At 38.9% G+C, this 14,065-nt stretch overlaps 3 protein-coding genes across 3 annotated transcripts; 1 reads left to right on the top strand and 2 right to left on the bottom strand.

Moving 5' to 3' along the window:
• Positions 1 to 157: 157 nt before the first annotated feature.
• On the bottom strand, positions 158 to 1,946 carry LOC108112894 (40S ribosomal protein S16). Its single transcript, XM_017223250.2, has 5 exons — positions 1,878 to 1,946; positions 1,759 to 1,800; positions 1,417 to 1,548; positions 994 to 1,108; positions 158 to 400 (listed from the first exon to the last, which is right to left on the bottom strand). Exons 1-5 carry the CDS (start codon positions 1,887 to 1,889, stop codon positions 255 to 257), a joined length of 447 nt encoding a protein of 148 aa, XP_017078739.1. The 5' UTR covers positions 1,890 to 1,946; the 3' UTR covers positions 158 to 254.
• A 594-nt stretch (positions 1,947 to 2,540) lies between these two features.
• On the top strand, positions 2,541 to 7,451 carry LOC108112893. Its single transcript, XM_017223249.1, has 7 exons — positions 2,541 to 2,920; positions 3,032 to 5,553; positions 5,610 to 5,980; positions 6,042 to 6,320; positions 6,451 to 6,766; positions 6,928 to 7,085; positions 7,151 to 7,451. The coding sequence occupies exons 1-7, from the start codon at positions 2,632 to 2,634 to the stop codon at positions 7,287 to 7,289; spliced, it is 4,074 nt and encodes a 1,357-aa protein (XP_017078738.1). The 5' UTR covers positions 2,541 to 2,631; the 3' UTR covers positions 7,290 to 7,451.
• A 567-nt stretch (positions 7,452 to 8,018) lies between these two features.
• On the bottom strand, positions 8,019 to 9,024 carry LOC108112895. The gene is made up of 2 exons (XM_017223252.1): positions 8,932 to 9,024; positions 8,019 to 8,427 (listed from the first exon to the last, which is right to left on the bottom strand). Exons 1-2 carry the CDS (start codon positions 8,941 to 8,943, stop codon positions 8,149 to 8,151), a joined length of 291 nt encoding a protein of 96 aa, XP_017078741.1. The 5' UTR covers positions 8,944 to 9,024; the 3' UTR covers positions 8,019 to 8,148.
• Between the last annotated feature and the right edge of the window lie 5,041 nt (positions 9,025 to 14,065).

Raw genomic sequence — 14,065 nt, 5'->3', positions numbered from 1 at the left:
AAGCCCTATACCAAACTCTTATGTTAGTTAAAGCAGTAACGCACTCTAAATTTATACAGCTTTCTCTTCGAATAGAGCAATGCTGATAAGGAGAAAATATTGTAATTTTTGGTGTAGTTGATATTCCCCCCTCTAATGTAACAACACCACACGTTTGTACAGTTAATTATTCCGTTTTATTTACACTTGCGTGCAAACCATTTTCAAGTTGTAAAAAATAGTTCTAATCCAAATTGAAAACCAGACAGAGTAGTTTAACGGTACGACTTCTGGTAGCGAGCACGGGCACCTGGACCACCGAACTTCTTTGGCTCGCAGCGACGCGGATCGCCAACCAATAGGGTTCTGTCGTACTGCACCAGAATGTCCTTGATCTCCTTCTTGGAGGCCTCATCGACGTCTGTAAATAGAGGATTCAAAGATTTAGTAAACCACATATTTCTGAAAGAAATTAAACAATATATTGGGTACAAGTGTCGATAAAGCCTCAAATAGCAATGGTCAAATCTGCCAATTACCCTCTTTGATTGCGATATGCACTTATTCTTCCTTGCTCGAGTCTTTTACTGGAAACGGATTTAGGTTCCAACAAAAATCTGGGAGAAGGTGCCTAGGATTTTATAAACGTTTTAGTGTTCCTGAAGCATCACCCAATTTGCGCAACAATCTTGCAACTTGGTTGGTATATGCTCATAATTTAGTTTATTCTGCCTTTCAATAATGATTCGAAGGAAAAGGATAAACAATTCCAACAAAAATCTGGAAAAAGGGGCTTATGTTCAATATGTTCTTGATGCATCACCCAATCTGCACACTAATCTTGCAGCTTGGTTGGTATATGCTCAATGTTTCATCTGCCTTTCAATAATGATTCGAAGGAAAAGGGATATCAATTCCAACAAAAATCTGGAAAAAGGTGCCTATTTTCTTCATGGACCCTATAAGTTTGTTTGCAGCCACTGGTTAATAATAGAATTATTAAATTTCACTTACATTTCTGGTAGAAGGCAACGAGGGCCTTGGAAATGGCCTGGCGGATGGCGTAGATCTGGGCTACATGACCACCACCGCTGACGCGCACGCGGATGTCGACGCCGGCGAATTTCTCCTGGAAAATACAATTTTATGTCATTAATAGACGTATTTAAAGAGTCTGACATTAGAATTTGTTTGCATTTAATCAGAAACAAATAGTAATCTCATTTGGCTTCGAATTCGGGATAAATGTTATCATCATTCTGGTTTTCGGCTTTTAAGTCATGCTTCCGTGTAGAGTGAACTTAAATGTATTGAATTTAATCTCATATTATCAATTAAAGGCTTTTAAAGCCCATTCAGATAATTATTTTGGTGCACATTTAAGTTAGGTAGACGGAAGCCTGATCTTACTTATTGCCTTATGCCTCGCATACATACCTTGCCGAGCAGCAGAAGAGGCTCCTGCAGTTTGTATTGCAGGACCTTAGGTTCAATCTGCTCCAGAGGACGACCGTTAACCTTCAGGAGGCCGCTGCCACGCTTGCAGTAAGCGACGGCGGTGGCGGTTTTCTGCAATAATAAAGGTTACTATTACTATCCATTCCATTGAGATTCTGGTTAAAATGTAAATTCCAGTTCGAAACTCCCGCATAAACACACAAACATAACCTCTGCAACGAGGCGGCAGCGAAAAATATAAGCCGCTACCGACTGACGCGAGTTTTTGTCTGCACGTGTAAGAAAATTTCGCTGAATTACTACTGTTTTATTCACACACACCTTGCGTCCGAAGACCTGGACTGCCTGCACGGGTTCTCTGCGCTGCAAAAAACAAATATTTGCAACATTTTGAACATTAGTTACACACGAATTCTCTGTTTTTTCACAGGCACAAATACCTTCTGCTGCATTTTGCTCCGCGAGTTGGGTAGGAAAAGAGCGGAAGTCGCGTTGACAGTTAGAGTGACCGGATTTTGGCAATCGGGCAACTGTCAGTGAGAAAATACTAAAAATAGACATCAGTTATGAAGTGTTGTGAAGGAATAATCTATCGAATTATTTATTCACATTGTTTATAATCTTAAGACATATAATATTATCATAATATGTTTTTTACATATTAAAGCGTTTGCGAAATATTAAAGATGTATTTAGGATATGTAAGTGGGTATATGAAAATTTTCTTTAGAAATCATAACAATAATAAAAAATAACTAGATACACTGAATACAATTTCATTTAAATTGAAATGAGTAGGCTGTGATTTTATTTATTTTAAAATTGACTAAAATAACTACTTATCTAATTTTTTAAATCCTTTAAGGTAAGCACGCTTCTAATAAAATAGTTCGAATTTTACTCCCTCAATTTTAATTTCGCATATGAAGAATATGAATACATGATGTATTATTTGTTTAAAATATATGTATCTAAATACATCTGTAAAATTTAGGATATTATATATTTTGTTTCGATATATTCATACCATCGCTGCTTAAAACCAATTTTTCGTTTGGACTCTGACCATCTCTAGAGTCATCGATAGTCTCCCATTACTAGCACAAAGGCAATGAAAATCTAGTGTAATATAAGTTCATTAGTCTCAGCGAAAACCCAAAAAGTGCTTTTAGTGCAAAATTATCCGTGCAAAAAATGGTTGTTTGCATAGGAACGATGCCACCAGAAACGAGGCAACAACCCGCGATAAAAAAGGAGCTTTCGGAATTGATAGATAGTCACGCAAACCTCGAACTTGTTAACCCTGTTGAAAGTGGGGTCGCGGAGGATCGCGAGGAGGGTGAGATTGAGGACGAATTCGAGCTGATAATATCGTCCGAGGACGAAGAATTCAAGCTCCGCGCCCGTATTCAGCAGCTGGAGGAGAACAACAAGGATGTGGAGCGAATGGACATGCTGTCCGCCAATTTGGCCCATCAATATAGTAAGCGAAATACTGGATTCTACCTATGTAGACTATGGTTTCTAGGGGGTTTAACTTGGGGAAGCGCGTTTTATTCACTCGTTCTGATCGGGTCATGACCTCTCATTACAGATTATCCAAAGCCTATGCCGCGTTTGCCATCCTACCAGCAAAATTCACCTATCTACATCTTGTCAGATGTGTCTAGCCAGTCAGAGAATGAGTACGAAGCTCAGCGAAAATTTAGAAAACATAAGATGCGCCGCGTAGAGCTGAGCAAAAGGCAAAACCATTCTGTGCACAACGAATACCGCAGGAATCCCCTTGGCAGGCGCCACAAGCATGCATCCCCCCCTCCTCCGGTAACCACGCACCGCAGGCGTCAGGGCTATCACCACCACCAACCGTCCAATCATCACCAACACCGCCACCAGCAGCATTTCGCTCTTGAAGATTCACTGGACAGCATCACCGACGATGAGCTAGGCGAGTACGACATGAACATTGAGAACGAGGACGATGAAATTGACATTAAAAGGCTTAAATTGAGCAGAGATAAGCTGCGTGAGGCCTTGGCTCGAGAAGAGCGGCAGTACGACATAAGTCAGTACAAAAGCAGCCTGAGGGACCGACTGCAGTACCGCTTGCCCAAGGCGCCTAGTCCCAAGAACATAAGAGAGTACCCGCAGGAGAAGGAACTGCCACTTTCGCCACTGCAAATACTTTCCGACGGTGGGGAGGATGAGCCTGAACAGGAACAGCCGCAAAGTGAAGATTCTGCAGAGCTCAAGCTCCGACTGATAGCTCTTAAATCTGCCATTTTGAAAAAGCATCTGGCGCGAAAAAAGCGCGACGCAGAACGGGCCTACTCACCCACTGATATGATCAATCGTGTGCATCCTGTCATTTCCAATGACGAGGACATCGATGATCTCATGGAGATCAGTCCGGCAGCATCGCCAGAGCGAGAACAAAGTTCGCCAAGATACTCCACAGAGTATGCCGTGGATACAAAGCCTGTGGACATGGAGCTGGCCGAAACAGACAGCGATGATCAGAATAAAGATGCCTGGAATCCGTGGTCGAATAACTGGAACACCATGGACAATGCTGGTGGCAGTTGGCGATGCTTTTTGCCAAACAACCTTCCCCCTGTTTCGGTGCCCATTGTGATAGATGAAGACGATGAGGATGATATCAAAACTCATGATATAATTAGCAGAGAGAATAGAGCTTACGACTACGACGACGACGAAATTCCGCCTCCACCACCGCCGTTTCACATTCCACACATGCATCTGGAGGATGATGATGCCCGGGATGCCATGCACCTCGTCGACCAGCATTCCAATAATAGTTATAACACGGAAATACAGTCTGTTTCCATGGAAAACTCGCAGACGCAAGTGAAGAGTTTTGATCAATTCCATCCAGAATCAAGTGATGATGAAGCGGGAGCACTGCGGGCCATATTGCTTTCCAATTTGCGGGCAATAAAGCCACCACCACCACCTCCAGATTCTCCGCCTCCCCCAGATACTTCCGCTTTTGTTTCAGTACCATCGTCTGTTGCAGATCCTTTCGTAGATTCCGTAAAAACTCTTGTATCTGCTCCACTCTCCACACCCTTACCTGATCTTGCACCTGTGTCTGGTTCAATAGCTCAACTTAAGGAGGAGTCGAACCAAGAAAACGATTCAGATGATCCAGAGGTATTGCGTTTATTGCTCCTATCCAGTATAGCTAACAAAAAGCGGGTCAGTAGCGTAACACAACATTCAAGTCTTAGTCCAAAAATACTTAAGAATGCTGTGAAGCGTTTTCAATCCACTGGGTTGCCAATAAAAGATGAACAGTCCCAGGATCAGCATCCCAATTTAGAAGAGATTACAGAACTAAAAACCGAGAATAAGACGCTAAATGAGGCTATTGTGGAGCCGATTGCTTTGGAAGCTGGTCCCATCCAGATGGCATCCGTGGAGTCCCCGCAGCCAGTTCTCAAACCTACTATCCAGGCCAAGGAATTAACTTCACCCTCCACGAAAATCATTAAAATTGTCAAGCCGAACAAGGTGATCAACAAAAAGACAACGACAAAACGGAAACTACCAATCAATGAAGAAGCTGGCTCTGTTTTAAGCGTTAAGCGGCCATCAGCATTAATGATTAAGGAGCCCAGCGCTCCACTGCATGGTCTGACCGCGGTCTCATCCAACACACGCCTCATTACCACCGTAGATCCAGCTAGTATCAAGGTTAACAAGCTGGTTATTAGCTTAGCAGAGGAGTCAGCCGCTAGCGATGACGACCTAGAGCTGAGCTCTTGCTATGCTTATGTCAACACAGACATTGCCAGTCCCTTAAGTTTGGTAATGGGCGGCTTCAGTGGCTCCACCACCAGATCAAATACTCCCATATCAGAGATTGTGGAAACTACTCCGAGCGCCAATAACAATCTCAGGCGAACTGTGATCAATGAATACTTTGAAAAGAAGATCGATGATTTTCTGAAGCAAGCGAGATCTAAGGCGCCCGCAAGTAACTCACCGGAGGAGACAATTGAGCAAATTCCAGAAAAGCCCAAGGTTGATCAGAAACAACCAACTATAATCACTACCCCAAAGATACAGCCGGCCCACAAGACGACGCCAGTGGTATGTTTGTGTATTATTGTTTAAAATACTGGCAATAAAATCAACTCTATTTACAGGCTGTTCGCCATTTACCAGTTGCATCGCAAAAGGAATACCTACGATTGGTAGAGCGTATGCAACTGCTGGAGCAGAAGAAAGTTCAGGCAGCCAAGTCAGTTGCTCCTTTGGCTAAAAGCAAGGTCACAGTGGTGAAACCATCGTCCAAAAACAATTCACCACCAACCGCGTCAAAAGTTAACAATTCAGCAAAGACCATTTTAGCACAAGCAAAAAATACCACTACCATGACCACTAAAGCTACCTCAACAGCAGTAAACCCCCAAGAAAAAACAACGGATATAAAATCACAAAAAACAAAAGCGAAGCCGATTCAACTGTCCAAGGAGAGTCGGTTAAAAGCCTTTGAAAATTCGTTTAATAAAATTGGGTAGATATACAGGTGTAGGTTCAGCTTAAAATAACTCATCTCTGATTGTGTTCCATTCCAGGGGGAGTATGCTAGTTAATCTGGATAAATCACTGGAAATGGTTGAAGAGGCCAAAAAGTCGAAGGCAATACGTTTGCGATGCTCACAGCGCCTCAAGGAACTTTATGCCGAAATGCAGATTGTAAGGCAGGCGGTCAAACAGGAAGAACTGAAGCTGGCAAGGATTCAGCCGGAAATACAATCCAGCCATGAGATCATCATATCACTTAAGCAGAAACGTCACAAGCTCCATACGGCAGCAATGGACTTGGGCCGTGGATTAATGGGCAAAGACTACAGGTACTACCAGGTCAACCACAACAGCAACCAGAACGGCGTGGGAAAGCTGGAACAAAACGATTAAAGAAACCAATTCAATATGAGGGAATGGATAGAGTTCTATGCGATTATAGGTTTGACTTTCTTGCAGGTTACTCGACGAGGGAAAGGCGGCCATCACCAGCAAATCTACAGAGCTTACCAAACAGATACGCCTGTACAATTCCATAGTGAAGTACGAAGACCTTAAAAAACTGACTGATGCGGAGTTAAGTCAACCAAATACTGTGATCGAAACGGGACCTAATACGGATCAACCGGAGAACCCAAAAGATATAGAGGAATTAAATCCCCAAGAACCGCACTCCTTAGAACCATCCACAGATCCAGGAATTGGAGACCAACACAAAACAGAGACAGAGCCTGCGATTGGAAACGAACCTGAAGCGGAGACAAAGACTCCAGATGTGCGTGGATTTCGATTTGTACCAATTGCTTCAAAAACTTTTGCTAAGAACCTCATGCAACGGGATTTTCCGCTGTTATTATTGAGTCTATTTTTCAACATAATTATCACGAACTTTCCTCCAAAACCCAACACTAACAAAACGGTTGAGTTTATTTTCAGGATCAGGCGCAGGATATGACGATAGGAGTTGATATAAAAACCGCAGCTCCCTATACGGTAACCACAATGCGGGAACTACGCGATGAGAGGGCAAACGAGCTTTATGGAAAAAGCTATCTAAGTGCTTATCAAACGCCCATGTCCCGGAATTACAACAGGTGAGTAGTAATGGTTTGATCAGTTTCCTGGCGAAATGAATTTGCTCTGTTTTCTCATTCCAAAGCCACCTCGATGTCCACGCCACTATCTGCCCCTTCGATCTGATGGGTCGCTGTGAGGACACGGACTGTTCCTACCTGCATTTAGCCCGCCCCGATCTCCAAAACGAGCTGCCAAAGACAAATCTCTCTCACAATAACTAACAAAAACAAAACAAAAATTTCACTAAAACATTAAGAGTATATGTATAATCATAAAAATCAATAGCGTGCTTGAATTCTGGTAAGTTGGACTCTTCACGCGACTTAATATTTAAATGTTGCTTTCAGTCAACGTTAAAAAAAGAAAGAAACCCACAAATCAAATGCCAAGCAGTAGATGATCAGGAGCCGCCAGAGCAGCGAGTGCTAAACCATAAAAAGAGAAAAAGAACAAAGAAAAAAAGAACAATCGTTGCTAGGTTGTACCTTGTTTGTTATATACATTTATATAGATCGTGTAGTGCAAGTTCAACGTTCTCCGACGCTCGAAGTATATGTTTCGGGTCAAAGTTTGAACGGATGTGCATCCAAACTCCCGTTTATAATTTCCTACATTATTATTATTTTTACTCGCCATTAATGCATGCTCGAGGGCGACAATTTCACTCGTTAATTTCAATGCGCGATTTATAAAATTCATAAATTTATTTGATAGCCAATTATAAATGGTTTTCGTATCGAAAGAGAATGCCAAGTTTATTTTTTACTTCGAAATCAATTTTCAATAATCGTTAAACATATTTAATTATTATAAAGTTTTCTGAAAATGCAAAAATGAATTTACAAAACAAAATTCGGCAAAAAAAAAAAAAAAATAAGAAATAAATAAAAAAAAAACGTTTAAAATGAAATGGAGAATGTTTTCGTGGGGTTAAGGGTAAAGACCACAAATACGCTAATTTAGCCTTGTTTATTCCTAAATATAATTTAAATAAATACAGTGGGTTTATCACAGCCAATCCATACAGGAGTACGAATTAATTTACAGATATGGGATCGCCTCCTGACCCGCCTCTCAGTTCTATTCGTTGCCATAGTAGACGTACTCCCTGCACCAGTCCTTGATGCCGTCATCGTTGCTGCAGCACATGGGATATACGAAGTCGGACTTCGTCACTTTGGCACACCTCATGCATAGTTCCATCGTATTGGAGTCCTTTTCGCATTGCTGAACTTTTAGAACGGTCTCCACCGAGAGATTACCGTGATACTCGCTGGGATCAACGTTAACCTCACCCGTGGAGGGTCGGGCATCGGCACTGAGTACGATTAGGGTCACCATCAATATATTGCAGAAGATCTGTAATCAGTCGAAAGTTGAACAATTCGTTAATTGAGTTTTCGGCTGTGTGACACAATTGGTGCTCCAAAGGCCGTTCAATGCGCTTTTGTCTGGTTCTAGCTCAATCTGAGCTGGATCCATCGAGTTTGTTGGAGTCTTTGGAAACACCCTAACAAAAGGACTGTTCAAATACTATATTTATTGCTTAATCAGATGTAGGGGCTTTGACACAAATTCCGGTTGCAATTCACAGAATACGTTTGCGGCCAAACATTATTCACATTATCAATTAAAATAAATCGCTTTCACTTTCGTAAATAGATTCGATTTATTGCTCAATTCACTTTCGAGTGTTTTTTCATTTTGCACCTGCTATAAATCATTTTGAAGTGTAATTGCTTTATTTGTATCAAGGTTTATTTCGATCGCTGATTAGCACTTGGCATTATCATCGGGAGTTTTGTTAGACTTTGAATTTGGCATTTTGATTATTCGGGGACAGATGTTGATGCTTGTGCTTACTTTCTTAGCCATTTCGTTGGTTAATTCTAATACTTTTTCTTTAACACCACGACGAAATCGTGCAATTCTCGATGTATTATATTCTATAGACGATCTGACCGCAACTGGAAGCTATCGGGGCTCGAGCATTACTTTTTATACTTCGGGCCAAGCCAACGAACTGATCGTGATGAGATCGTGCAGCATTCGTGGACACATAATTGCCGATAGTCGGCAACAGGCGCTTTCCTACTATCTTGGCAGAACGTGCCGTTGTGATGGCAAGGATTGGGGCTTTTCCCTTGAAAGCAATCACTTTGCGTGGTATTTACAATGGCTTTGGTAATCTCACATAATTTGGGCTTCCACTAATTGACAGACAGGAACTTTACGCGTGACTCTGAAATTCCGTCTTAATCTATTTTAAAGGTAAATTCTATTAAATGATTGGCCAGCCAGACGGCCTAAAATTAATTGGAATTTTTTTTTTATCGTTTTATATGGTGAATAAGAATGTAGAATAAAAAAAATAAACTTTTGGGCTGGGCGCTCATACGGTTCTCTTTAAATATTACTCATACGACAAGTTGACAGTTACGTTTCACCTTTTAAACTAAAATTAAAAAAATAAATATATGTTTTTTTGGAAAGTTAACTACGGGCCTTAGCCGATCTTCATACTAGATTTTTTGATGGTATGTCTTATGTAGCCTATCCTAAATCTATTTTATGTTCTTCTTTTTTAAAGATTGCAATAAAGATCATAATTGCTCAATTAATAATATTTTAAGTGTACAAAATTTAGATCTTTTGCTAGATTTGTTTGTAAGATTGAATCGAAATTTCTGTTAATATTATTTTTTGTCCACAAATGACACTTAAGAGATAGATCTAACTAACTAAAGCTTTTATTAAAAAACAAAACCTTTACAAAATATTAAGCATTTGTTTTAAAAATATTTATTTAATCTTATGACTTTCTTCTACATCTTATGTAAAATCCAAAACAAAGCTGGGAAATTTGATTTCGAACAGACTGACGCAGCTTGTTAACTGAGTACTCTCCCAGCTTTGAAGCCATTCCAATGCATTATATGCCCATGACGATCGAAGTAATATATTCGTATGCGCGATCGCATAGTGCACATAAATGTTGCGTATACACAGTCAATTAGTAAAACATCATCATGTTGCTGATAAGGGGGATTTCAGGGGCGCCTAACTGATTAAGACAGTACATTGCGATCCCAATGGAGCTTCGCAGTTGAATTGTGCAATGTCTCGGCCAGTGTTTCTACTTCCGGCAATACTAAAAAAAAAAAAACTTATTTCATCACATAATTTTGTGATAAGCATACCCAAGATGATCTCATCTCATCTTGAAACCCTTTTAAAGATCTGTTGTTGACCAGAGTAGATGCATTCACTCACTTTGAAAGGCAATAATTAACGATGCATCTGAAACTGTAATTGCATATCAAATTCTTGGAATCGACATCGGTTTTTCCCCTAAATAGACGTTAACTTTTAATTGGTTTATTTTTCCGCATTTTAAGTGACAATATTACGCTTTTGAAGGTCATGGATGGTAATAAATTTTCCATTGGGAAAAGCAGGGGATTTAAATATTGCGTGACGGTGATTTCCCGAATGCAAATAAGAAACTAAATCTTTATAATACGGAATGATTAATGAGTTTTCAATAAAAATCACCCTTTTTGGGGGCAACCTTGAGTTCATCTGATAACCTTTGATTAAACGTAAACAAAATCAATTTCCTCGTACTAATCCGTTTCGAAATCCATTCAGAACCAATAAAATCAGTAAATTATCTGAGAGGACTTTAAATATGGGTTGGATGTACTAAGATTAGCAGTGGTAGAAATAAAATAATTGAAATAATGCGTAGATTAAAGAGGGTAAGTGCAAAGTAGTGTGGGAAATTATAAACTTTAAAAGTGGCTCCTCTGATAGAAGACGACGAACCGACAGCGATCGCTGAGTCCATCGCGATTTCTATATTTGAAGACCTAGTTTAAGGTATACTAAGCAAACAAACAATGCAGTGCTGATTAGCCTAATCACAGCATTGATTTAATTAATAGAATTGCAACAAAGCTTTTGCCTATATTAAACCTTTGTTTATTTCTTAGTGGGAGTTGATATTTCGATGAAATTCTTAACAATAATATCCAGGGCATTGTCATTAAATTCGAGTATAGAATACAAATAATAAACAATGATTTCCTTGGCTCGGCAATGAACTTTGGAGCTGAAGATTAAGGCAATCAGACGGATTTTATGTCGATTTCTTTCGCTTTTGTGTTAATTAGTCCAATTAAACGGACAGGGAAACACGTTCTCTCCGTATATAGTATTTCGCCAGACAAGTGATTTCGGTAATCAGATCGACACGAATCTCAAAAGCATAAATTATGACACTTACTCTGCGAATTTTTGTACAAATTCATACATTTGATTTATTGCTGGTAAGTGGTTATTGATCGATCAATGGTCTGTTGCTAACTGGATCTCCTCGCACAAGGAAACTGCTGTTTCTTTATTAATAGTGGCCTGTTGCCGAAGATTACAGATCGCCAGCTATAAATACGTTTCAGAGTGTTTACAATGCGGTGGTCGAGACTCCCTTATCAGAGGGAGGTCACCCACCGCCATTGTTTGTTTGTCTCCGTCTCGGTCCTAGATGAGTAATGTCATCAGCCGAATTATATAGTACTCACCTTGCAGACCCCATAAATCATGCCCTGATTTCCACCCACACATTCTGCGAATGACTTCGCCCCTCTCAAAGTCCACTTAGTTTCCATAATCTTGATCGCTTTTAATAATCCATTTAACATGAGGCTGAAGTGTGCCAGCGATCGAAGGATATAAAAGAAATTATTGCTGTCGCGAATTGGTTATTCTTATCATAAAGGGGCAGTGCAGCAAAAAGTACTTCGTTTTTTTCGATCAAGTATGGTACACGGTAAAAGCAAGGTTTTAGCAATGTCTAGGTAAGGGTAATATTTAAATAGCTATTTAAATAGAACTTTAGTTTTAAAGTTTTTTTTATCTAATGTTTATATATTCTGAATTTGATTTTTCATTTAATCGTTGAATAAAATAACAAGTTTATATTGTGGTAAGTTAATAATTCTGTAACTCTTTGAAGTCATACTTAAAAAGTTATATATTACGAAAACATTTTAATTTTTTGCACATATTTTCTTTGAATGCGTCGTTAGTTTCTCAAAAAGAAAGAAATCAAATCTAAAATCTAATCCTCTTTTGGATATTTTTGAATCGATGTGCATTTGCAGTGTGCTCTTAGTTTTATTGTATCAAAAGTGGCTATTTCCTTTACGTATATTGAAGAGGTAAGTGGGAAATTTCGGTAGTTTTAGGAAAGCTTTTATAATATATTTATAAAACAATCTAGGTGGGGCAGCTGTTTAAATTTTAACAAGTTAGTCAGAATTTACTAATAATTGTTATATAGGTACAAATATTGGGTACTCCCTAATGCTCATTCTTGGGTTATTTAAGTCCAATTTGCACTTGGTTGGATTTCCTTTGATTTGAAATCGCTTCTTGGTCGTTTATTAATGACATTTAAGAAATGTTCATATTATTGTGAGCCATATTAAACTTATTTAAATAAAAACTTAAAAACATTAACTATTTAGTTTGAAATTTAGGTAAAAGCATTTTTGATGTAAAGGCAATGGATTCAATAAACATAGCATAATAATAATTACATTGATGTTTTAAAGTTATTTATAATTAAATCACATTGATTGTCAGCTTGTATGAAAATCTTTTAAATTGATTTTATGAGGTATTTCCAAAGACATATTTTGTTTGTTAAAATTTGTTAATTTTAGTCTTAAACGCTAATTTAATGTACTTTATATATGCAAATTTTATTCACTGCGAATTATTTAGAATAATTGGAATATTAAAAGTTATTTACATTATTAAACGATTTGTAAATTTTTACATTTCGCCAAATCTAACATGTATTTTACACGAAGCGTATTATCTGGAAATATCGTTTTGGTTCGAGAATAAATAACATTTTTTAAAAGCTTTCGTGTTTATTTTGGGTATAACAGATAACTGAGTCATATTTTACGCAGAAACGTATGTATAAAGAAAAATCAAATAACAATGTAACTTTAGGCTATGGTTGCATGTAAGATTCTTTTGTCATCAAAAACAGTTTAAAATTCAAGTAAAGAAATTAAAAAATTATTTAATTTTTAAAATGTAGTGTTGATTGTTGAAATTTATTTTTTCTTTTTGTAAATTTCATACATTTTTGTCAAGATAAGTCTTGTATATAAATATAATGAAAACGTACATTCTTTAATTTTATAAATTCCATTATAATCCGATGCGCATTTTATGCAAATTTAAGCTACCCAGATTTAGTTCGACCTTCCTAGCCGCATACAGCTAAATAAACTGTTTATCCAGTGATTACCCAAATGTTTGCCTGACAACTAATTAAATTGGCTGCCAGAGAGAATGTAGACGACATTCGGCGGATGGGGAATATCCCAGGAGACGCCAGATTTGCATAGTTTATGGCAGAAGTTGTACAAATGCCATTCTGATGTTGGCCAGACCCTAGTAGGCCCCATTATCCCCCATTCAATCATTGTCCGTTGTCAATTGCCGATGGCCATTGCAGTGATATTGATTTTCTGTACCGAAACCCCTGATGGAAACGCATTACGAGTGCATACTATATCAGTATATGGTAGTATGGTATAGCCAAGGTCAGTTCTAGTCCGGGCAAACCCTATTATTGTGGGATTTGGGGGAAACGTGACCCGGCTGGCCGTCCATTTCCATTCAGTGCCACCTGTGTCACCTGTGCCGACCGTGTCACCTGACCTACAAAACGTATTCCATACATAATGGGGGTAAGTATCAAGTCGGAGGTGTGGCGACTTATGCAAGTCACTTTACATTTGGAAGCTGACGCTTTCGGCAGGGAATAAACTGCATTTGCAACTAAGCCTGCGGTTGGGTTGAATTCTGTGTGTGCCATTACTTCGAAGATCTTCAGGATAATTGAGGGTGAACCTTCTTCACATCCAGTTTCTAGTTTCAAAAACATAATAATTATTATATAATATTGGTA

Source organism: Drosophila eugracilis, unplaced genomic scaffold, assembly GCF_018153835.1.
Source record: "Drosophila eugracilis isolate 14026-0451.02 unplaced genomic scaffold, ASM1815383v1 contig_90, whole genome shotgun sequence".
Classification (NCBI taxonomy): Eukaryota; Metazoa; Arthropoda; class Insecta; order Diptera; family Drosophilidae; genus Drosophila; species Drosophila eugracilis.
This window is presented reverse-complemented; position numbering and strand designations above follow the sequence as displayed.